Source organism: Ambystoma mexicanum, chromosome 7q (assembly GCF_040938575.1).
Source record: "Ambystoma mexicanum isolate Mex_15411 chromosome 7q, UKY_AmexF1_1, whole genome shotgun sequence".
Taxonomy (NCBI): domain Eukaryota; kingdom Metazoa; phylum Chordata; class Amphibia; order Caudata; family Ambystomatidae; genus Ambystoma; species Ambystoma mexicanum.
Window position 1 is genome coordinate 1,124,730,509 of NC_090941.1, and position 26,353 is coordinate 1,124,756,861.

At 45.8% G+C, this 26,353-nt stretch overlaps 1 protein-coding gene across 1 annotated transcript in view; it reads right to left on the bottom strand.

Annotated features, from left to right (window-relative positions):
- LOC138528214 (extracellular calcium-sensing receptor-like) overlaps positions 1 to 22,110 on the bottom strand; it is a 111,884-nt gene extending 89,774 nt beyond the window's left edge. The window contains exons 1-2 of the mRNA XM_069639670.1: positions 21,764 to 22,110; positions 4,625 to 4,916 (exon numbers count right to left, since the gene is read on the bottom strand). Of these exons, the coding sequence (XP_069495771.1) occupies positions 4,625 to 4,916; positions 21,764 to 22,110 (639 nt within the window). The remainder of the gene's footprint in view (positions 1 to 4,624; positions 4,917 to 21,763) is intronic.
- Positions 22,111 to 26,353: the final 4,243 nt, after the last annotated feature.

The following is a 26,353-nucleotide window of genomic DNA, read 5'->3' on the forward strand; positions in this document are numbered from 1 at the left end:
CGCCGGCACCTTTTACGGCACCGTTAACCCCGTACCGCCAGGGGCGTAATGAGGCCCAATATGTTGTTTTACGTATTCACAATTGCATCAGTCGTTTAGTTCCTTGAGAGACTGCACTGAAATTAGGAGAACTATGCCTGCACATTTGCACTGAGCATTCCATGGATACAAAGGACAAAATGTGTGAGAAATGTAATGCAGTTAAGAGGAGAACTCAGCCTGTTACCAAAATAAACACAATAAAGTGCCAGGGTGTTGTCCAGCCACCAGAGACAAATCTCAAAAAGCAGGATTTAGAGCCAAACCTGTGTGTGGCTCTGTGCTGTCTTGTTTCCCAGAAAAACATGTTGCCCCTGAGCTATCCTCCCAGCCCAGGATGAGTGAAGAAAAGTAATCATCATTGTATTCAGAATCTTTTTTTAACATAATATTTTATTTCTTTTCCCAACCACTGATAGATAATTCTACACTATAGCTTTATAGACCTGCAGCGAGGGTCATACCGGGCGTTTTTGGCCCTGAAGACCGAGTTAATGGCCTGTGCAAAGCGTTGCCCTTTAACGCGGTATCAGGGACCATAACGCCCGGTACGGCCCGAGCTGCATGTCTATAAAGCTATTAGAACACCCTCAGTGTTTAATTAAAGTAAAATAAATTGCACAATGCTACATAACTGTTGAAGGAATTAAGTATTTATTTGGAAAAGGGTTACAGGTTGGAAAGTGCAGGTTCCAAAATAATTGTTTCTATTTCATGTTTAAGTGTGTGGTGCCATAAAAATTAAGGGTCCAATATATAAATTGTCCATGTGGAAGAAGACTGGGCACTCCACTTCTGCTTATCTTTGGGGTTGGGGTGGTAGACAGGACGTTGTTGCCAGATGATGTGCATGGTAGCACATCTGGAACACTTTCTTCTGCCACTTTGTTTGTTTTTTGGGACACTTTAGGATATGTATCATTGTTCTTGCCTGCAGCAGTGCATATGGTGCCACTTAGAGTATTCCTCTTTGATGATGTGCTTGGACATTGATCAGATAAAGTTATTGCAGTTGGGTTTTCACTGCTTTCCATCACTGCTGCATATCGTCTTTTTCTGCTTGTTGTTGCAGGAGTCTCTGTGTCCACTTTTGTGGTAGAAGTGGAAGTTGCAGTCTTGCCGTTTGGGTTTCCAACATTGTGTATATGTCCAGACTATTCGCTTCTCTGTCAGTACTGCGGGGTCCAGTGGCTTCTAATTGAGGACTCATTTCTGTGCCCAGTTACTGACATGATTTGCCATGTTTGCAAGCCTGCATTTGCTAAAGTCTGTCCAGCTGTAACACGCAAAGAGTGGTTTGTGTAGATGGTACTTAACTGTGCTTTCTTGCTGATTGTCTATATCATTGAGCCCAGTGTGTTTTTGCCAAGTGGTCGACCCCTATACCAAATAGGGTTCAGTTGGCTTTCAGCAATTGTCATCTTTTTGGGTAGGACCAAGAAACATGGTGCATTCTGGGGAAGTTTTTGTATATACAGTTCCAATAATTTAATGGGGCAGTCCTCCTCATTAGGTACTTCATACTTTGCCTCTCACAGGCTACCTCGTTTTTCTCATTTACACACTGGTGATTTTTAGAGGTTTTATTAAATTGTAATGTTGCATATTTTCGCACACTCGTCTATGCAAATACGAAAAGCATCACTTACTAGAGCGCGCTGTCCTTCCCTTCCTCATCGTGCAAAGTGAAGTTGTATATCGTACCATACTTTATATTTTAGAGTTACTGGATGGTCTAGTCCACTTTTCTTCACTGTGTGCAGATCGTTCCCACTAATGTATGGTTTGTGCGATGTATGATCTTTGCATTCACGTCTTGTTCTTTTTGTAATGGCAATACAAATATTGTTGGCACGCTGGAACATTTCCCCATGCATTAAGTTCACATTTTGAGAAAATGGCGGGTTGTTCAGATATCTATTGAGGCCAGCTTGCTGGCTGATATTCACCACCAGATGAAGGACGTAACTCTGCATAGAATTTCCGCAGCAAGTTGTTCTACAGTGGAAGTTCCAGTCCTTCAAAGTGCAAGGAAAGATTGCACTGCGCAAGACAGGTTTTAAAGATGTTGGTTGCCCATTTGGTAACATTGTGCGTGTTGTCTTCACACCTGTTAATCTCCAGGGCATTCAAATCTGCATCAGACACACAATTGTGTCTTTTCGGCTTTTCCTCCATGTCTTCGCTATCTTCTTTCAGCCACTCTTCAATGGTTCTGTTTCCCAGGAGGCTAAATGACATCACTGCCATTTCTATCACGCAGCACGGTGAAGCTCGCCAAAGTACCAGCTACTACGCTGCTGCCAATCACTTGCGTGTGCATTTCTTTATACGGTGGTGGAAGTTGCTAGGGTGGGGGGAGTATGAAACTACAGTTCAATCATTCATCAACATACGGAAAATACAAAAGACATTCAAATGATGACATGGAAAAGGTTTAAGAAACATTTCATAATATATCAGAAATTTGGAAACATGTCATCAGATGTTGGAATGGATCTGAATAATGATCGTTACAATTCATTAAATCACACCTCCAACAATCTTCGGTTTGGGCCCGCAGTTGGACAACCCTGGAAGGTCCCCCGTGTGATCGCAGTCACTTGGTCATGGTGCCAGAGGTCAGAGAGGTGGGGGATTGGGGTGGGGCATATGGAGGTGCTCAGAAGGGGCTCCATGGAGCAACGCAATGGATAGGTTCAAGACAGATGTGTCCTGGGCAGCTAGGTGCCAGGTGCGGAACAGAGGCACACCGGAGGGCCCAGCAGAGAACAGCCTGGCATGCCTGAGGCAGACCGGAGGGCACTGGCACAGGATCCATGGCTGCGGAAGCTGGTTCCTACAGGCTAGAGAGGCAGCAGGAGCATGGGCCATCAAGGAAGCAATGCATTGCCTTTTCCCGTCTTCTAGAGTTTGTAGACGTGTGCAGTGCTTTGCTGATAGTGCTTTAAACATGTAAACCTGCAAAGTGTCTGCCATATGGATTTGGAACTTAGTAGGCTTGCATGAGTAACGGCATACCTTTCCTGACCATTCTCTTTTTGTAGTGATAGGATCCGAGGTGATGCAAGACAGCTATATGACGTTAGACTGTCTTGTACTCATGAACTCCTCATGGAAACTGGCATGGAGACGTGCTGCACAGTTTCCCATCTGCACATGTGTTGCTGTGTGCAACTTGGTAATTAGAAGGCTGCCTCTTGGCCCCTCAGCTGCTGGACAGCAGAGGTATCCACTCCAGAAATCCCCACTGATTCTCCGAGGGCCACCTTCAACCGCTGCCCATGTGGACGCCGCGTTTACAGAGTGTGGTGTGTCATCCCCACTGATTCTCTGAGGTCCACCTTCCACCACTGCCCATGTGGACGCAGCGTTTACAGTGTGTGGTGTGTCTGTGTGGCAAAGCTCACGCTCTTACTGAAACATCTGTACTTTGTCATTATACAATCTAAACACACAGGCTGGCACCTGTGCAGGTGCACTTCTGTCACAATGCGAAGGTGCATTCCCGACACGAATGCACACAAATCGTGTTTCCAAATATGTTGCACGGGACACATTGCACATATCTGGGGTACAGTCAACAGTAGCCATGGGCAAACCCCATCCTCGGTGAGTTTCTGAGAGTTCCAAGTACATGCAGAGTTTCATACTCGGGAGGATAACTCAGGGGCAACGTGCTCGCTTCCACGATGGGGAGCACCACAGGTTCGATCCCTGTGTCCGCGCTTACAAACCTTTGGGTAATAAGCGCGTTATAAATAACCTATCATATCATATCATAATCAAATCAGAGAAACGATTCATGCTGCCCGGTGGCACTGGGGGCAACCTACCCGGCTCCCCGTGAGTAGTAGGGTTCAGTTTTGAGGTTACGGTCTCACACATAAATGCGTCTATGGGCCTTATTTGTCCCGATCATCTTTTCTGTTTGATTGTTGTTTCGTCCTGTTCAGCGCCCCTGTGACCTCCGGGCTATACCAACACAACAAATAAATAAATAAAGGTGCCAGAGTGCGTGTCCGGCTGAAGTGTAGTGCCAGGAACTGCTTTACTTCTAGCCCCGGCCAGGGCCCGACTCTGCTTGCATGGCTCTGATGGCCGCTGCGGGATTCCTCTGAGGAAAACGTGTGCAATTCATATTTGCCAACATGAGTTCACAAGCAGTGCCACATTCGATGGCATTGGAGAGGGGAGAAAGCAGAAAACAGAGAATGGCTGGGAAATACAAACATTGCAAATGGCGCCAGGGGTCTGAATAGTCGGTGTTGCTTCCAGTGACCCCTGGCTTCAGCAGAAGAGGCCTCCCTTTCCGGCGTGCACGTGATATGAACTGGGAACATGAATAAACCAGGCTGTAAAGGTAGCAGCACTTTGATGTAACAAGTAAAGAAAACAGGAGTTTCCAAAGCCACACATCTGCGCAGGTTGGCAGCCATGGATGCTCAAGGCCATCACATGACTATCGTGTCTCACAGCAAACGTCCACATTCACTCACATGTGGATTCACCAGGCCAGCATGTGCTTGACCCCATACCCACAGGGTCCTGGGGTCACCCACACCTCATCCTGTGTTTAGTTTACCTGGGGAAAGCGGAAGAGGCCGGAGATTCGGGCCAGTGGAACAGACACGGAAGACAGGATTTCTCCAACGACACCTAGGGGCATGGAGTTGGAATTGCAGCTGTACCCGGGGGTGGGCTCCAGGTCTCCTGAGAGCAGTTGCAGGAGCCCCTGGATGGCCCTCGCCTGAGATCCACAGGAATCATAGATCTGGAAGCCGAGCGTCATGTTGGGCAACAGTTCTGGGGTCCGGTTAATTTCCTCAATGGCGAAAACCATGGCCAGCAAATCCCGGTAAAAGCGAACGTGGAACCTGCGGGGCAAAGCGAAAGGGTATTGGGTGACCTTCCTGTGTGACCTCAGCACCCCTCCCCCCCACAAAGAGACAAGCCCCCAATGCAGAATCACGTGGCAATGAGAGAAACAAAAGGGGGGCTGAGCCTCTGTTCATACATGGAAGGGACACATGGCTTCCCGAAACCACCCAAAACGTAACATGTTATGTAGAACACGCATTGGCAATGTGCTCTTTGGTCTTGTGAATTCTGATGTACGACAGGTAAAATACATATTTGTTGTCAGTGAACAAGTGGTTTCCCATTATGAGAAATGATTTGCCAAGAGAGGATGCTTGTGCTATAGAACTCCAGAGGGGAAGGAATTGGGATGGCCCATTCCATCGGATAAGGGGGATCTGATAATGTTAATCAACAAAGCAAGTAGGTCGAGAGCTCCGTGGCCGGGTGGCATCACGACCATGATCCTGAAAGACGCGCCTGAGGAAGGGACGGCTTCCGTGTCTACCCTCTTCAGACAGGTCATGAATACCGAGAGAATACCCACATCTCGGCAGTCAGCTGGAATTGTCCCAATCCATAAAGGAGGCGATAGGGCAGATCCTGAAAACGATCGCCCTGTCGCGCTCCTCGATGTTTTGGGAAAACGTTTGGGGGAGCTACAGCGGAGTCATTTGCAAAAATGGATCGCTGCTTCCGGAAGTTACAATCCTAGACAGACAGGTTTCACAAAGGGGCTGGGAACTGACATAAACCTGTTTTTACTAAACGTCCTTAAGGGGAGAGTAATTGAAAAAGGAACAGAAATCTACATGTCCTTTATAGACCTTAAAAAGGCTTACCATAGTCTAGACAGACAACTGCTCTGGAGAAAATGTGAGTGTTGGAATTGCCCAGCGCACTTGTTAATAGCTATTCGATCTTTATAAACAGCTACTAATGAGAAAATCAGGCTCAGTGCGCAGGGACTTCTGTCAAGACCCATTTACACAAAGAGAGGGATGAATCAGGGCTGTCCGCTGTACAGACTCTTTTCAATCTATTTATGTCTGACCTACAACCAGCACTAAATGGGGTCAATGCATTCCCCCTAATATGGGTGACCACAGGATTGGTAGGTTGCTATTTGCAGACAATCTTGTCCTTTTGGATCAAACCCTGATAGGACTACAACAACGTTTGGATGCGCTGCAAGCATTTATGGGAGCAAACGGCCTAGAAATAAACCCGCAAAAAAACATAAAATCATGGTTTTCCGATCCAGAACTAGGAAAGGGAATTCGAGACACAAATGGCATCTACAAAAAACCTCATTAACAGAAACCCAGTACCTGGTCTATCTTGGGACTCATGTTAATAATAGGAGGCACGATGGCCCAGGGCTTATTGCTTAAAAAAAAATAATACTATGTTGACGTCTCAAGCGATTATGTGCCATAGGACATTTGGAAAATACTAATTAGAGCCGGTGGTTACCTTGATTGAAGTCAAAGTGACCCCGGCTCTGATTTCTGGAGTGGGGGGCTTTCTCTTCACCCCTTGTAAGGTGTGGGCTTCGTTAGAATGGGGGTTCTGGAGGAAGATCCTGAAACTTCCAAATCTTATAGCGACTTCAGTGATCAGATATGAATTGGGCCTAATAAACTATCAATCATTCAATCTAATATCGCTATAGGCGAGAACCGTCTGGAAGTCGCGATCGGTATTTAGGAGATACTTGCTTGGGACTCCCTGTCCACCTTTTGAAATCCTTAGTGCGGAGATGGGCAAGTTGGGACCACACCTCTTAGGACAGTGGCGTAGTCGACGTAGAGCCATGCTAGAATCTCAAGATTGGAATCATGCATTAGAAGATAGAAACAGCCATCGTTTACAGTCAGCCCTAGCGGATGGATTTAAGGCCTAAGAGATGCAGGCTGCGATATCCAAAGCTCTTCCCCTCTTCTTGGCATCGGACACAGTTTATGAGATTCCGGCTTCACTTTTTTTAAACTAATGGAATTAAGAAGATCTATGGGAAGACGAATGAGGTCGATTGTATATTTTGCGAGTCTGAGTGTCAAGTTGAAACACTGAAACATATCCCAATATCTCGCAGGGGGTTGACGGCTGGCAGAACCTGCCATTTGGAGGATTGGATACAAAAAAGACAATGCTACTTGGCCAAGGACGTTTGGACCCTTCTTATGGTTGGGGAATATTTTCAGGCAAGTTTTGTGTTTGTACAGTATCTGAAAGAAATGTTTAAAGTGTCGAGATGGAGAGAGTGGGAACAGAAGGGATACATTTTATATTGGGATAAAGGGGCTGTTGCTGGATTGGGTATTCTAAAAGAGTTTTCTTTTCTATTGCCCTCATATACGAAGAGTTGATACAAGTTTGTAATAAACTATGAAATCAAATAAAAAATAAAAACATATTTGCATTGCCCTCATATTCAATTGCCTATACAGACACTCTTTATTCTAGGCTCATTTATTTCCTTCCAGTGACTCCCATAGGCCCTTTGGTAGCTTTGGAGCAGGGATGCAGTGCTTTGGGCAATAGCCTGTATTATATCAATCCCTTGTCACATTACACTGATGTGTTGTGCCCACCGCTTGCCACAATGCACGGCTTTGTTGTGCTGATTTCAGAAGTTGGGAAGGGTGCTGTACTGCTTTCTGTTGTTCTTTCAGCCTCTTGGCAGCATGCACTCCATACCCGGGCTACTGTATGTCCAGATGCTCTTGTTTAGTTGCATAAACATGTCTGCTCAGCAAACAGCAGGATATGTCTCTGCACCAAACAAACCCCACCTAGCACAGCGTGACTCTGCATAGACAGAGGGCTTTTATGCTATGCTTAGGAAAGAAAGGTGCTTTGTGTGCACAATGTTCTTGTGTGCTGGTGGATTGTTGCATGGTTCAAAATATTAATGTTGAATGATACACAAAAGGGTACGGCTCACCTGCTTGCAAATCAATCATATGTCAGCAGCTGGGTGTGGTACAGGCATTGTTGCATGTGCACACAGGGACCCAGTGGCTGCCCTGTTTGCATGTGGCCATGTCCTGAATCAGGATCATGGGAGGGCGTGTGGGGAGGTTCTTTCAATCAACGCCATGTAAGCGATGGTTTGCTGCATGTTTACGCACGCCCACTGCCTGCCCATCCCAATCCAGCCGCTGTGTTTAGGGGAAGCTGGTGCAGAGTGGTTTGAGATGTACCAGTCATGCTGTCCCCAGCTTCTGCTGTCTGAAGTGCTTCTCCTAAGCACCTGATGCCATAGTTTTATTTTATATTACTGTGCATTTGTAAGGCAAGTAAATTGTGTTTTAAAGCGCCCAGGGGGCAGCAGCGAGGGATACGCTACAGTTCACTATTTTCCAATGCTTTCTACTCGACCCACTTTTTCTCACAGGGGATTTTGAATGCACCTTACATTGGCAAAACACATTTGCCAGGGGTTGCTTAATTTTGAAGATGACAGCAAAGGTATGGCTTCCCCTAAACCGAAATGTGCTTTCGAGCTGTGCTTCCTCAGACCCTCCTCCTGCGCAGGTCACCAGCCTGGAAAGAGTAGAGGGGCGATGGTGCATGCCACAGGCTCCAGCTGTGCCAGCTCACAGTCCTCTCCAAGTCTTCCGTCCGAGGTCATGCTGGGAGTGTGTGTTTGCAGGGCTTGGCCGCTTGGCTGTGGGCACTGGACTCTGGATGCCGTCAGTACAACATCAAAGGTGTCATGGACACTATCTCTGTGGCCACAGATGACTGCAGAAGTGTCATGCACCCAATGAGCTAAGACATACATTTATTTATTTATTTATTCACAGGAGAAACAATGATCTTTTGATCACAACAGAACGCAAAACAGATAAGAAATCCGATTTAAAGACACTGGCATATGTACACACCGTGCTTAACCCCACATGTATGATTTCTGGGGTGGAGCCTGCAATCTGCCCCACTGTTGCCTCACGCCCTCTTGCAATCATGCCTCACAGCCACCCTCCGCCCCCATCATCCCCTCAGCTCTCTGCTGTTTCTCCCAGAGCCTCTCTGCAATGGCTGCACAATGACTGAAGCTATGGTCTTTGACAATGCATTTGCTATTGTGCTATATGCACACGCGCTGTGCTGACCCTACACTACGCGATATGTATATTGCCAATGTGGCTTTTTTAATTTTTTTATTCCACATTGTTTTTTTAACACAATGTTGTGAGATTGTGGCATGGATGTGACATGCGTTGCTGCCCCTTGGGTTGCACCTGTGTTGTTTCTATAAATAGTGAACTGCAATGTTGCTAACCCTGGCATGATGCCACCAGCAACGTTGGTGCTTTTCTGGGATGCGGCATGTAATGCGGCAGGCAAGTGGGCTGACCCCCCACGAGGAAGCAGAAGGGCGGTGTGACAGCCCGACTCTGCCTGGAGCAGACCGTCGCCCACGTTTATGGCCCAACCCTGGGGTGCTTCTGGGTGAGGGAGTCCATTTTCAGGATGTATTATCATGAGTTAATCAGCACCGAAATCATAGCGGTCAGTCCAGCACAGCCCATCACTGCGCCTCCCAGGGTTGTAGCATCCATCACCTCATTCATCCTACTACACTCCCCCGCCCTGCAAGGGCCTCTTCTCTTGAGGATTCCCTGAAATAAAGAGGCAGGACCAGTTTTCAAAGGTGGAGGTCACACATGCGCAGCAAGCAGACTCCCTGTCAGAGAGGCGGCGTGTGGCGGGAATGAGAAATCTGTTTTCTATTCTATTCCTTAGACTGCATTTGCTGGAGGTGGTGTGGGTGCTGTGGAGGGGCAAGGGAGCGACAGGCCCGGAGGCGACACCACTTCAGAATGCAGATTCCTCCAACTGGATCCATCCCATGCTGGTATTAATGAATGTTATATACTAGGGTTTCCAGGTGTGCATGAATGAGTCTCTTCCCCAGATATCAGCCCTGACACCTCCCGTGGGCTATCAGCGGGTGTAAACACACTGCTCTAGACTGTTCTTGCCATCACAGTGGATATCAGCTCTGGCACCTGCCGCGGGATATCAGCGGGTGTAAACACACTGCTCTAGACTGTTCTTGCCATCACAGTGGATATCAGCTCTGACACCTCCCACGGGATATCAGCAGGTGTAAACACACTGCCCTAGACTGTTCTTGCCATCACAGTGGATATCAGCTCTGACACCTGCCGCGGGATATCAGCGGGTGTAAACACACTGCTCTAGACTGTTCTTGCCATCACAGTGGATATCAGCCCTGACACCTCCCACGGGATATCAGCGGGTGTAAACACACTGCTGTAGACTGTTCTTGCCATCACAGTGGACATCCGTCCTGACACCTCCCGTGGGATATCAGCGGGTGTAAACACACTGCTCTAGACTGTTCTTGCCATCACAGTGGATATCAGCTCCGACACCTCCCACGGGATATCAGCAGGTGTAAACACACTGCCCTAGACTGTTCTTGCCATGACAGTGGATATCAACTTTGACACCTCCCACTGGATATCAGCAGATGTAAACAAACTGTGCTAGACTGTTCTTGCCATCAAAGCGGATATCAGCTCTGACACCTCCCGCGGGATATCAGCAGGTGTAAACACACTGTCCTAGACTGTTCTTGCCATCACAGTGGATATCAGCCCTGACAACTCCCACGGGATATCAGAGGGTGTAAACACACTGCTCTAGACTGTTCTTGCCATCACAGTGGATATCAGCCCTGACACCTTCCATGGGATATCAGCGGGTGTAAACACACTGCTCTAGACTGTTATGGCCATCACAGTGGATATCAGCCCTGACACCTCCCACGGGATATCAGCGGGTGTAAACACACTGCTCTAGACTGTTCTTGCCATCACAGTGGATATCAGCCCTGACACTTCCCACGGGATATCAGCAGATGTAAACAAACTGTGCTAGACTGTTCTTGCCATCACAGTGGATATCAGCCCTGACACTTCCCACGGGATATCACCGGATATCAGCGGGTGTAAACACACTGTGCTAGACTGTTCTTGCCATCACAGTGGATATCAGCCCTGACACCTCCCGTGGGATATCAGCGAGTGTAAACACACTGTGCTAGACTGTTCTTGCCATCACAGTGGATATCAGCTGTGACACCTCCCACGGGATATCAGCGGGTGTAAACACACTGTGCTAGACTGTTCTTGCCATTACAGTGGATATCAGCCCTGACACTTCCCATGGGATATCACCGGATATCAGCGGGTGTAAACACACTGTGCTAGACTGTTCTTGCCATCACAGTGGATATCAGCTGTGACACCTCCCACGGGATATCAGTGGGTGTAAACACACTGTGCTAGACTGTTCTTGCCATCACAGTGGATATCAGCCCTGACACTTCCCACGGGATATCACGGGTGTAAACACACTGTGCTAGACTGTTCTTGCCATCACAGTGGATATCAGCCCTGACACCTCCCGCGGGATATCAGCGGGTGTAAACACACTGCGCTAGACTGCTCTTGCCATCACAGTGGAATTCAGCTCTGACTGTTCTATGGGCGCTCCATCACAGGGGTCTTCTGCCTCACATGCTATCAACTGTGACAGTTCTTCACTGGAACACACTGCTGCTTTGCCTTGCAGTGATATCATCCACGGGGGACCCGTATTCCACTGCCATCAGCCCCTCATTAGAGTTCAGCCCTGACAGTTCACAGCCTCTCACATGACATGGGTTCTGGCGGTCCCAAACACCTTGTAGTAAACTGTTGCTGTGCCCCACACGGTATCCACTGTGACACCCTCATACATACAATGAGCCCTACTTACCCGTCACACCTTATGGGCCGAGGCTCTTCTTGGAATGTAAGTTCAGGGGAAGTGAATTCAGAGTGGACCAGGAAAATCCCCCCTAAGAGCAGATCTCCTTCCTTGGAATAACCGCTTTGCTTCCAGGCCTGGAGGCTGCAGGCTGGCCGCAGAGCCATTTCCCTGACCAAGACCAGGAGGAGAAGTAACACACAGGCCCAGAGTCCCATCTGGGGGCCTAATAGTGACGGTCACTGTGGCACAGCGCATAGGAAGCACAATGACAGCGTGGCCGAGGCGCCGGTCCACTTAAACGCTGGAGGGCAGGAAACAGAGAACGTCCCTCTGACACCTGGAAGGGAAATCCCTGCGTTCTGTCTTGCTGGGATCAGCAGCCACGTGATGTCAAGGAAAGGCACGAGCTCACTGCAGAAAGGCAGCATTGTGAGCTGCTTCCAAAGGCGAGGGGTCTTTATACTGTGAACACAACATCAACTGGTCTCCAGTTCCCCTGAGAGCCGAGGGAACCTGTCATTTCCACCCTCCTGTTATTAGCAATCCCGTCTCCCTTCTCACTGGGGAAATGCAGCATTTCGGATAATAAGTAGGTAGCTATGAAGGCTATTATGGGACATCTGTAGGCTCGTTTGGGAGACGATAACATTTGGTGGTACAGCTGGATATGCAGACATGTATCCACACGCCACTGCACTGGTCCTTAGGTGTGTGAAAAGTCCCTGTGCACTGTGTGAAGGGTCGCACTTTCACACAGATTCTTCTCTTGCGTTAAGTATTCAAATTGACAATGATAAGGGTGAGTTGTTGATATAGCGCTTACCCCTAAGCGCTTTTCATAGAATAGATTTACACACAATTGCATCCCAACCGAAGTTGGTACTTAATTATCGACATCAGAAGGATGAAAGGCTGAGTCGGCCCTGACGGAATTCGAACTTGTGACCTGCAGATCACAACAGAGAGCGTTGAACCCACTGAGCTATCTTACCTGCAAAATGCCTGGACCTCATGCCAGGTAGGAAATGTTTCCTAGCCAGCTGCATGCACTTACTTTATTCAGTACTGGGAGCATGCCACATGGGCTTCTACCCACAATGCATTGAATCTGTGCTAATTTCATGGCGGGGTGCTTTACAGCACTAGGCGAGCCAGAAACATAGCCATACTGGGGCACCCATGAGCCCCCTTTCACACAGTGGACGGTGACTTCCTGCTGCACAGACTGCTGTCAATGATCACTGTCTCAAAACAAAAGAAAACCTGGGAAGGTTCTTTCCCCGGAGACATGCAGTCTGCATCACTTTCTTCACAATCCCGCCTGATACTCAAAATCTCCATCAAGCCACTGTCTAGTCCCAACGATACATGCTTTGAAACTGACCTGTATGTCACAGATGGGGGACAATTTCTCCCCTGTCCCCAGCGGTGTGGAAGCAGCTGAGTCATGTTCAAGCGCATATAGACCCAAGCCCCTGGGTCCAAGTTCACGTCCATCAAGGCTTTCTGGGGCCTGGGTCCAAAATACCTTCAGCTATTCCTCTGCAAATACCTCCCCTCTCGAGCTCTTTGCTCCTCTACCTCTAACTCCCTCAGGGTCAGTCGTTTTTCAAAGAAACGAGCTGGGGGTAGATCTCTGTCATCGGCTGAGGCCTCCCTCTGGAACAGCCTCCCTGCCACTCTAAAATAAGAGGAGAACCATCTCCGGTTCCGGAAGCACCTCAAGACCTTCCTCTTTGTGTCTGCCTTCGCTCTCCCTCTCCCCTGCTGATCTGTTCTCTCTTGGCACTGTGCACCTGGCCAACCCTCTGTCCTCCCGGCTGAGGTACCTGCTCACCCTGCCACCCTCCCGCACTGCCTTCAGGCCACCCCTTGCACTGGGGCATGTATCTGTAACCATACAGCCCCCACCCCTTTTTCTTCCTGCATTTATCAGACCTACCCTGTCTGCTGCCTCAAACCCAGCACAAGCCAATTGCTGGCTGCACCACCACTGTTTGTTGCTTTTATTATTTATTTATTTATTTATTCCCTATATCCTTTGCTCCACACTCTCCACTTCTCCCCCCTTCCATGAACTATTCCCCACCCCATCTCCCATGCACTTGCGTGCCTCAATGTCACTGGGCCTAGTAGGAGCGTTGTTTTTGTTATCCCCTTTTCCACTCCCTTGCCTGTGTACGATCGCAATAGAAATAAAATATCATTATCAATATCAATGAACAATCTGATGTGTGTCGCCCAGACACTCAATGACACACTCCGAGAAGGACTTGATCCGCTGTTTGAGATTCAGCAAAATCCTTGGACTTGCCCAGCAAAACCAGACTGTGCTTGCAGAAACATATAGACAAGAAAGGCCAAAAAAGCCTGCTTCCAAGTGCCCACCCGTCGCAAAATCAAACCCTTCATCCAGCTGCAGGACTTTGGACCTCAGTTCAGGCCCTTGTGGTCTTAAATATATGGAGGTTGAAAGAACACTTTAAACCTAGGACCGAGAACCAATTCATGAGCAATTCATGCATGAACCATCAAAGAAGGGAGAGGAAAACCTCTAGGGTTGAGCCTGGATATTGCGACATAACTCTGATAGCTTCTGCTGCTAGTGGTGCAGTCCCAGCAATGCCTGCTGGCAGCGCGGTGTTGCCCTGAGATTGAAAGGGATTGGGACATTTTCCAGACTGTAAAGGACCAACCGAAAGCATTGAATGTGTCGAACCCTTGAGGGGGAAGCCAATACATTGTGGGTTTAGTTCCGAGACATTCTTTTAAAAATGTTTTATTTGGTGGTTGGCTTGAGTATCAAACCTTTACCTATCTTATAAAAGAAACATATTACATCATCACTATACTTCACCACGTGCCAAATAAATCATCATGAAAGGTATCATAATACAATCTTCAAACAGATAAGCAATACCTACAGTTCAAAAATATCAATTGACACACACTCCTCCTACCCTTTATTGCAATTCTTGAATCTCACCGTCCAACTGGGCGAGGGCAGAAGGCAAAGTAGTTCCATTCACTCATATTTCTACACCAGCGCTTTTTGTTTTTAAAGAATTTATTTTATGGGCTGGGATCAGTATTTTCCTTAGCCCAAAATCAAAAGTTTAAAATCCAACTAAAATTCAACTAATCTATGAGACCTGTTCTTTTTAAAAAGTGCACCACTGCAATTGTGGTACTTATCACATGCCCACTGATCAACAGCGGCCACATTTCAACATTGTTAGATGAAGGGAATTGACTCTGAATGTTACCCAGGCAGTAATCTGTCACCTCAGAGAGTTTAGGGCGTCCTACCAAGATATGTAAAAGCATTTCCGACTGACAGGGTGATTCACAATATCTCCAAGTACATAATTCCCTCATCATAGCCTCATCATAGCAGGCTGTCGGAAGCGGCTGGTTTCAGTTTGCTTTAGTTTCCAGTGCGGCTTGACAGCAAAGTAACGTGACGTGACGTGATGTGCGCAAGGTCCTTTCTTCCAACAGGAAGTCTGGAGAGAGAAGACTCTGCCACGAGCGTTCGCGAACAGTTTGGACATGTGCGGCTCGTCGCGGCTCCTGGGCTACAGGCTGGGGGCTAAAGACGGGCTAAGCCTGGGGAGCCTGGAGAGTTGATCACTTCGGAGACCCCACCAGACGCATGTGAGGCGTCCCACGAGACTTATGCAGTGAGCCAAGCAGTGCCAGGCAGTAAGCTTTACAAGTTCTGCAAAGCCTGCAGAAGCCGAGCCGAGCGAACCCGAGTAAGTTCTTAGAACTAGGAACTCAGAGGAATAAGTGCTGCAAGGGAGCATGTCAGCAGGGGTGGACGGTAGTTGGAAGTTGATCCATTGATCTGCACACCCGCTGATCAAACTGTATAACAAACTACTAGCACTTAATCTGAGGGGGTTGTGTGCTGTGCTCTGTGTGTTGTGTGCTGCCCGGCGCTTGGCGCCCTGTGGGAGACTGTGGAGACTGGGTCTCTTTCATCCCACCGATTGGGTAATATAGGTGGTAATACTGGTGCAGAGCTCCACAGAGTGACAGTTTTTTATGGGCTCCTTGCATTGCGATAGATTCGCAAAAGAACTGCCTTCACAATCAGATTGCATTCACCATAATAAACGCAATGCAGCGGCCATTGTGGGTTTCTTTATAGAATCCACTGCAAAAATAATATAACTCAGCTGCAGGCAAAAGGAAGAAGAAACAAAGGTCAGAAAAAGGGAGACTGTTGGAGATTGTACTCATTTGATCCCTTTTTAAATCACCTTATGTTTTAAGATAAAGTGTGCAAATTCATTTAAACAACAAATTAAATTATTAATTCTATATAAAACGAACAACAATAATTGGTATTGAGCTCTTATAAAGAGCCCTGCAAATTTCAGAAATGTCCTCTCGCTACAATCTGAGGAGTGGCCCCTTTGCTGATGATTTAAGAGCTCCACAATGGGAAGGCTCGTATATGGAAAAATCTTTGCAGGCTGAAGTGAACAATTCTGGTCTACATATTCCCATTACCTTGATAAATGATACCAACTTAGTGGAGGTTCAAATCCATGAAGAACCTCAAGTGGATAAGATACCAGCAGAAGAAATGTTGAGAGACATAGTAAAAAACACTCCATCTACTTTATCAAAAGATTTTACTTTAACATCGACAAACATAAAAAGGACCATTGATCATTATTTCCAGAAACGTATACATAACAGCTTGAGCGCTCTTAATTCAAACTCTTTGAGGCTCTCAAATCAGGATCCCGATTCAACAGCTGAGAATAGACAACTAGAATTACCAATCTCAGAAATAGGTCATTTAACGTCTCCTAAGCACCATTTGAGCTTAACTCAAAATCCATTATATCAAGGAGAGAGATTGAACTCAAGAGAAGCTTCTCGAAGAGAGTCAGCCGCATTTGATGAATTAAAATTAGATCACCTAGCCCATAGACCTATGGTAGCCCTTGGAGGCAAGAATCAAGTTCCTAAGGAAGGAGATCCAACCCTACCAGCATTGAATTATGTTTTGAATTCATTGGTGAAAGTTTTTGAACTTCTTAAAGGGATGTGAATACACACACAGGAATTCTGATGGAAATGACAAATGACATTGAACAATTTGAATTCACAGTGGTAGGACAAAGCAACATGATAAACTGCTCAGTATTGCCTACATTGACAAGGATGGAAGACGGATTTTCTAAACAAAGTGAAGATCTAAGTGAAATTAAGCAACAACTAACTTCTTTGCTAATGGAAGACTCCAAGATTAAGGATTTGCTATTAAAAATCAATTCTAGACAAACAACAAATCCTTTAAAACAGCAGGAAACAGAAAATAAAAAAGATGACATTCCGTCAGGATTGAATATACCTGTTGATGATACTCCTCTATCAGAGTCTGTGATGAAAGAATTCTGGCACCTGGCACAGGTTGCAGACCTATCATTTGAACAGTCTCCAGAAACCCAAGACGAAATAATTGAGATACCAACACAAGAAGTAACTGCAAATGAAACTCCATGGAAGAGGAGCTCACAGCAATCATAAAAGAGACGGAGAAGGGAAAGGTGGAAAAATCAAAAATCAAATCACATATCCTCTAAGCCCAGGTGTCGACAGGACAAGAAAACAAAAAATATGAAGGGTTCCAAAACAAGGAGATTAAATGTAAATAGCTTTGCAAAGGGGATCTCGGTCCAGGGACAAAAATTAGAAAACTCTAGCGAACTGGAAAAGAATGATCAGAACCTGGGAGTAGATTCCCCATTGCATGAAGTCCAGGGCGGAACAGGACCAAAAAAGGAAAAAAACAACTATTGAAAAAAAGTCCTGCTAATATTGTTCTAGAAAAAGTAAAAGAAGTAGAAACAAGCAAAACATCAATGGGTACTCAGACAGAAGTAAAATCTGTAAATACAGACAAAATCCCACAGCAGCAGGATGTCGTTAGATCAAAGACAACAGGTAAGCTGTTAAAACTTGCACCAATATTTTTACCTAAACAGAACATTTTTCCTAAAGCTCTATTACAGAGAGAGACTGGTTTGCGGATTGCTCCAAAATTTAACATGACAAGAACAAAAGCCGGAAATCCAGCTGAAACACCGAAATCTCAGACAGATTACTTACAGGGCGAGAGTAAAGATCCCTTACCCATATTGGAGACTAAGAAACAAGGCAATTGCGTAGGAATTGGAAACAAAGGGAGTGGGACTCTATCAGTAATAACGCAATCTTTAGAAATTATGACTGAGAATACTATGAACTCCCAAGAAGATCCAACACCTTATGCAGCCCCGAGACTTTGGTTTACTAATGAAGAAAACAGACAGTCTGGTAAACCCTTGAATTGGGGAGCGATCCTGTCATTAGTAAAAAAATGTCCTGAATTATATCTATTCTCAACAAAAGATATTGAATATGTTTGGTTTCCAGAATCGGGTTGCACAAGTTTAGCTGAAGTCAGATTTGTTTCTAAAATGGCTGTTACGGCTTTTCTAAATGTGACAGAAAAGTTGCGTGGTTTAGGTCGTGAAGTGCATGACAAATTGCCACCTCATGGCACAGAAGTTGAAGAAGCCGAGGAAAACATAGTTGCCCAGGGAATAGTTTCTTCTGTACAAGTCAGACATCAAAAACTGAAAGATGACCAATCTAAAAGGGGGACACAATCACTGTCTTGGCCAATGCTACCAGAAATAATCATGCAAGTCTGTCAGAAGCTCTGGGTAGTGCAGGCATCTCTTTAGTAGCAAAAATTAAAAAATCACCAGATGGAGGCTCTTGTTAATTTAGAAACAACAAAATGAGAGCCTTGTTATTCGGGGAGATTGACTTGATTCTATTACAAGAAACCTGGCTAGTTAATACACCAGAACTTGAGGGTTTCAACTTGGCAATTCAACCAGCATATACTAAAGCCAAGGGTAGACTGATGGGGGGTTTATTGACTGCCTGTAGAAGGGTCTTATTTAAGGAAATAACAGTTATACCTTACAAACAAGAAGGAATTATTGTGGTAAGAGCAGTCACTCTCCCTGGTAACGCATCATTTTAGGAGATAATAATTATCAATTTATATCGGAACCCAGCCAGGGAAAAATGATTAGAATTTCTAGAATTGATCTCGATAGTCCTTAGTGACACTAGGATTACCTAACCTGGGGCCTACATAGTAGTTGCAGGAGACCTACATTCACAATGCATTACAACTAAACATAGATGTGGCAAGGGAAGAATGAAAGAAATAACAATCAATGGTAGAAAGTGGCTAGACTTCTTTGATGAATGGGATTTAAAACTTCTAAATGGATCAGTAGAAGGGGACGTTCCGCCCGCCACCACTTGGGGGAGGGGTGACACAGAGTCAACATTGGACTATGTCTTCTTATCTACAAACTGGTTCAGGAAATGTACACATTTCTCCGTTAAAGATGGGGGTACAAGTGACCATAAACGATTGGTAACACAAATAAGTTGGAACTGTAGGGATACAATAGAGGTGTGGGACAATTGAGTAGTCGTAAATGCCAAGAAAAATCGCCTGGTTAAATATCAGAAAGAAGGCGCTCGTCTAAATGATGGTCTGGACAGACTCCGTAGTTGGGATTGCCCTGAAGTCTTAAACCAAAACTGTATGCCGCCTACTTTCCATGACTTCATATGGCAAATTGATTGCCCAAAGATCATTCAAAAGGGTCATCAGCAAACCTATAAACATCCTTTTGATGAAGCAATATGGGCAAAAAAATGTGAGAGGCGTAGACAACTAAGACTAGCAAGAAAGATGGCAAGAAGTAAATTAGACCTCACAGTAGAGATAAAAAAAATCAAAAACAACTATAGGAGTTGGTCCAGACATCATAGAGAAGAGCTGTGGCAAAATGATGGAGAAGAAATGCTACGTGCCTTGCAAAACAACTCATCACGTAACTTTTTGTCTCTTAACAACTCACTCAAAATTGATCAAGATATAACTCAAATGAATAATGTACCAGAATCGAGCTGGTTGACCCATTTTGGTGACAAATACCACAAACCACAGGGAGTGCCGATTTTTGTGGGCCGCGGTGGAAATTGGGGGTTGAACTTCAATAGAGAGGACGTCTTAAACTTGATCAATAAATCATAAAGATATTAAAAATGTAGTTAGACTTTATGGTGCGTTTGTCGACCTGTCGAGCGCTTTTGACATGGTGAACCGGGACAAGCTCTGGCTTAAAATGGAGCAGAAAGGAGCCCCAAAAACACTGATAAACATTCTAGTAAACCTTCACGAAGGAAATACAGCTAGAGTAAGACTTAATCTAGCAGGACACCTGTCAGACTACATAAGTATAAATAGGGGAGTAAGACAAGGGTGTATGGTGGCACCATTTCCTTTCAAGTTTTATCTTGGAGACGTTGGATATTTTATAGATTCTTCAGCATTGGTCAGCACTAAGGTCGGCTCATTAGCAATGAAATGGCTCATGTATGCCGACGACATTGTTCTACTAGATAAGACTCCCGTCGGTCTGCAAAGACTGCAGAATGCACTTGATTCGTACATGAAAGTAAATGATCTGGTGGTAAACCCGGAGAAATCAAGGGTGCTAGCCTTTGGAAGTAAAGGTATTAAAGGAGCAAGATATTCTTGGTCAATAGGTGGTTGTTTGATTCCTGTGGTAAAAGAAGTTGTGTACCTTGGCGTCACTTTGCATGCAGTCCCTACAGTTGGGACACAGTATGGAGAACTGTTGACCAAATGTACACAACTAATAGCACAAATGAGGAAGATCTTGAACTTGTATGGTAAATTTTCAATCATGCCAATAATTAAGTTTTACGTGCCACAACTTATTCCTGTGCTACTATACGGAATCGAGGCAAAACCTTTACTATGGTCAATAGATTGGCAAAAACCTGAGAGTTACATCTGGAAGCAGGCATTAGGTCTGCCTAGAGGCCTCCAGACAGCTACTCTCAGATACGAATTAGGTTTAAAAACTCTTAAGATCTCAGCAGAGTGGAAATTAATTTCCTTATACAGGTCAATTTTGGTGCCAATGCCTAATACACTGTACGAAGATCTTCTAGACAACTTGAATTCAGATACCTCACTAACTCTGAGAGAATTTAGACAGGTGGCAGAAAATGTACTGATCTATTGTGAACAAGATAAACACACATTGATCACAAACCCATTGAAGGTCAAGAAAGCCCTGACAATAAGAGATTGGATTACCACATCAGATATGGTGAGGTCTTCCTCCATCCCCATATCCTTCTTTAAGTATGGGAAAAAGCAGGGTTTTGTTCCTAGGTATCTGACGAAGTTCCCAGATACAAAGGGAAGTCAGAATTTCTTGCGAGTATGCCTGAATTTGATCAAGACGGATGCAGTACTGACTAAATGGGGACTCACAGAAGCGACTAGGAGTCAATGGACGGAATACTCAGACCCAAGGAAACAAACGCTTGAGCATTTATTGAGATTCAGCAAAGGCACCTGTGATACAAGGGTTAAATACCTGGGTAATTCAGTTGGGTCACTCGACCGGTTGTCATCAAGTGCCTTTTGGGAAAGAATGATTGCCGGCCACGAAACTAAATTGACACTAAATGTAATAAGGGTACTGCAATATACAGGTATTATTCCACAAAAATACTGGTAATATAATTGTTGTAGTCGATAGGAGATGCGTTTGTATGTTTATTCTATTCTTGACTGTTGTTGTTCAATTATTTTACTTTTTTTTAATTATATTTTTTTCTTCTTTTATTATGTGAAAATTGTATGAACTTGTATTAATATATTGCAATGGATTGTGTAAAAGACCCAAATGCGGTTATATCACAATAATTAAAAAAAAAAAAATTCCCTGCCTACGTTTGCCTGGATACTCAAAACTACCTTAGTGGCAGAATGTTCAGCCGAAATGTTAAGAAAGTATTTGCATAAATTGAATCCAGAAATTTGTTACGATATTGGGAATCTGTCCCAAAGCCTTGCTCCGCCCCTTTAAAATCATACATGATTTATAGCCAGCACACTCCTGTTGTGTTTCAATCCAGCCCATACCCAGATCTTATAGCTAGCACACTGCTGTTGCGTTTCAATCCAGTCCATTCCCCAGTTCTTATAGCCAGCACACTGCTGTTGCGTTTCAATCCAGTCCATTCCCCAGATCTTGTAGCCAGCACAATCCTGTTGCATTTCAATCCAGTCCATTCCCCATAGCCAGCACACTGCTGTTGGGTTTCAATCCAGTCCATTCCCCAGATCCTGTAGCCAGCACACTGCCGTTGCGTTTCAATCCAGTCCATTGCCCAGATCTTGTAGCCAGCACACTGCTGTTGCGTTTCAATCCAGCCCATTCCCCAGATCTTGTAGCCAGCACACTGCTGTTGCGTTTCAATCCAGTCCATTCCCCAGATCTTGTAGCCAGCACACTACTGTTGCGTTTCAATCCAGTCCATTCCCCAGATCTTGTAGCCAGCACACTGCTGCTGCGTTTCAATCCAGCCCATTCCCCAGATCTTGTAGCCAGTACACTCCTGTTGCGTTTCAATCTAGTCCATTCCCCAGATTTTCGTTTTTGCTTTACCCGATGCTGGATTAAAAGATGTTGTTAATAAATCTTTGTTTTTACCTTCAATGTATGTTGCGCCTTTTTCTGTGCCTAAATTCCCTCTTGACAATCGGCTGTTTTCATTTTTAATTCTGGGATCTCTTGAACTCCTTTTTAACACCACTGATCATTGTGCCCCAATTCCTAACTTCTGGGATAAAGTCACACCAACTCCCCTACTCGTGCCTCCACTATTATGTACCGATATTGAGAGAACGCCTGTTCCCCTGCAGGTATGCATGTTTTCTGACCAATGGGATTCTTTCAGTCTCTTGCAATACATTCATGTTATCCTCATATAGGCGCCGGTCTTGTTGTAGATTTCTGCCCTGTCTATTCTGGACTTGTAAATCCTCACTTTACCATTCCTCACTGCCTCTTAATCTGTATGTATGTGTATTAATGGTGAAAGGTGAATATGTGTTACAGAACATCTAGAAATCACACGTGTGGGGGTGAAGCCACAGCACAGAGCTAGTGAGTATCTCCATATATTGTCTCAGGACAATCGTTGGGCTTGGCAGTCTTCACACTGGAGGCCCTCACTGATCTTACCAAGGCAGATGTGTTATTTCACTGTTGGTGATGGTGACATCCTGTGTGAAGATGGCATTTAAGTATGTGATCCTTGGCATGGGTTCAACCGTTACCCAATTGAGAGACGTACAGACGAGACATGTCCTCCAGCTAAACCAGGGTTGCTTTGCATGAGGGTCGATGTAAAGGTTAACTGCCCCTGCAAGGATACATCTGCTTGATGAAAAGATGATGTTGTCCAGGAGAGCCATAAGTCATGTAGGAATCATTTGTTATAGTCAAGCAGTTGGTAGGCTGTGGGGAATGTGACTGAACCTTGTCAGCTTGTGCTTGATGGAGTCACTCGATTGGGGGCATGACTGATCAATAGAGGGATTTGAGACAAGCTAGTGAAGAGAGGGTCCCAGGACTGCCCCTCCTCACCCCCATGAACATGATGGGCCAAAGAGTCAAGAACGCTCGAAGTCACTCATCATTTTTCGGATGATCCCCAACTGCACCACGGACTGACACTTATGCAGAGAGGTATCCACTCAAACACCCATTCCATCCATATCCAGTGCATATCGTTCCACATACAGGGAACCCGACAGAGATCGTGGGCCTGAACACTATAATGGACTGCATTGATTAAATGCCAAGAAAACACTTAGCCGACGCCACTAGTGACACCATGACGTAGCAGCATTAGCAACGAAGAACACTTGCAGCTATGCCCAGCTTACACAATCACTCACTCGCATACACGAAGAACATGCTTAGACAGTTCTGGAGATAGAGGATTGATACACACACATGCTGTCAACGCTTTTATTATTTTACTCATTATCCGAAAGCAGTAATGCTGAAACGCAAGGCAACACGAGATCCTGAGCAAATTTGCAGATGCTTATGGCAATTAACTTTAATAAACTACAGGAGTATATATTGACCCTGGTAGGACCACGTAAGCTATAGGAAACATAGCAGAGCACGAGTATGTAGAAAACACATTATAAGTCTAAGGAAAATTATAGAAGGCCTTAGCTAAGCTAGAGTACACCTAACAAGAGAAGCAGGCTCAGGCTGCACGAAGTGAAGGCCAAGCTCACAGCCAAGGGCAAAGATAAAACAAGTGCATTCAAAACTCCAAACAACAAGAGGCCAGCTTCAGAAGAAGTGAAGAAATCCTCATGAATGCAGACCCAAAGAGCTCCATTTTGTGGTCCACAACCATGTGATTCAGCCGAAACTAGACAATGGGCATTCACCCATAGTGGGCGGTCGAGCCGCTCCCAGCCACCCAGACGACGAGTGAAACAAATGTTGCAATGGGGAGTGCACTCTCATAGGCAAAGGTGGTCTACTATGAGATACAATCGAGACACCTAGTCATTTCACATCCACTTGAAGAGGTGCAGATCGGTCTGAGAAACGACTGCGTCCCAGGCCTGGGGAGACCAGATCATCCAGAGACAGAGATCCAGGGGTGGATGGAAAAGGGCAAAGGCCAATGGTAAGTGTACGATCCTTGTGGGATACATCTACCAGCCCAGCAGAACCCCTACCTCACCAAACTACATCTCAGCAGTCACCAGCAGAATGGCTGCACTGGCTCTGTTGAGCACTCTTCCCCTGCATCAAAACTGCATTTTGTGGCTACAAAAATGATGGCTGTGCTGTTTCACCAGCCACATATATGGCAAGAGAAACACTGAAGACCTTGAGAATTGCTGCCAGTCATTTCTTCATTTGCACCATAGAAAATAAGTCAAGGGCAGCGCTGCTAGGCTGCCAGCTCAGAATTTCCCATAGAAAAAGAAAGCGTTCTGCATTTAAAAATGTCTGCGCACTGATGCCCTGTCCATCCTTTCAACTGTACATAATTTGGTTCCAGTGAGACCCAGCTATGTTCATTCACCTTCAGGTAGTGCTCCAGCAAAAGGGGGCATTCCTCATTGAATGACAGGCTGTGTCAGGCAAGATCTGTGAAATAGTAAAGAACTGCACTATAATGTCATGATCTCTGCTTCCAAAAGGTCAGGGTTTTCCCAACTCCCTTGGAAGCATATCCATAACCCAGGTTCCGAGTGCCAACCAGTCCCAATTGGGACCTTTTGGACCCAGTCCTGGCGCCAGTGGCACCAGGCTCATAAATATGCCCAGTCCCAGCGCTGGAAGCGCCGGGCTCATAATGCTTGGGTGGACTTACCTGCAGCAGACCATGCTGCTTACTTGCCTGCCAGTTGAGCCTCTGATCCTCTTCTGTTTGGAACTACTTTTCCTGTTGGGTGGGGCAGGAGCCACTCCCTAGATTCAGAACACTGGAACTCTTCTGGAAAGCAGGAACTCTTTTCTTACCTAGGCGTGGCTGTGGAAGGAGACACCTAAGCACTACAGGAGGCTATTTAAACCACACCCGATGGATGAATCTTGCTTTGCGTTATTCTGCAACCTCTGCAGCAGAACGCTCATCGTGTCTTCTGCATCTGATCCTGGGCCTAAGGAAAAAGGCTTACCATCCTGAATCCAGTCTTCAGCAACACCTATAAAGACAAGAAAGAACAGGTTAGCATTACGGTCTTCAGTGACAGCTCTTCACTTACCTGGTCCATCGGCTGTCACCAACGCCTCGCGCTGCATTCCGGCATCTGAAAGACAAAGGCTTACCTACTCTTCGTGCGCTCCGGAGGTCTTCACACTGCATTCCGGCATCTGAAAGACAAAAGCTTACCAACTCTTTGCACGCTCCGGAGGCCTTCGGCGCTGCATCCCGCATCTGAAAGACAAAACAAGGTGCGTTTAAAGACATTGGGGAACTTTAATACTCACGTGCCATTACTCCTTTCCACATCTAACCCAGTGGGTATTCCGGCACCCTGCAGCCGCTCCGATCTTGTACCTGCAAAATAAAAAGACAGTTAGAGCGCATCGTGAAGCAGGCAACAAGCGCTTACTTACGTGCTTCCAGGCGCTTCTATTCATCACACGGGCTCCATCTTCAACTCACTTCAGCCCGTCATCCGCCATCGCCGGAACCCTGCAAAACAAGAAACATCATTACTAAAGACAGTGCACAGAGGTCCAGCCCAAAGAGCCAGCCGTGTGTTACACATCACCTTTGAAGATACGGTATACGCCCAGTCAAGACTGGCGCCTCTACGGGAATCAGGTGAGCGTTACAGAACGCAAAGCCTACCACAAAAATACCGTCCAGGCGCTATGGAAACCTCGGATACCGACCAGCTAGCCCAGTTACTTGGGGAACTAAGGGCAGAAGTGCATGCAGCCCGTCAGGAAACGAACGCTCTAAGAAGGGAACTGATTATTTCCAAGGAGCGAACAGATGATCTCGCTAGACAATTGCTACAGTCACAAGCCGGACAGACCCCGTTACCCGCATCTGGGGGAAATCTTCCTTCTACATCCTCTATGAATCCAGTGCAGATCAACCTACCTGGGAATGTACCTCTGGCTCCGCCCGAACGATTTTCTGGTGACGCAAAGAGGTTTGCAGTATTTAT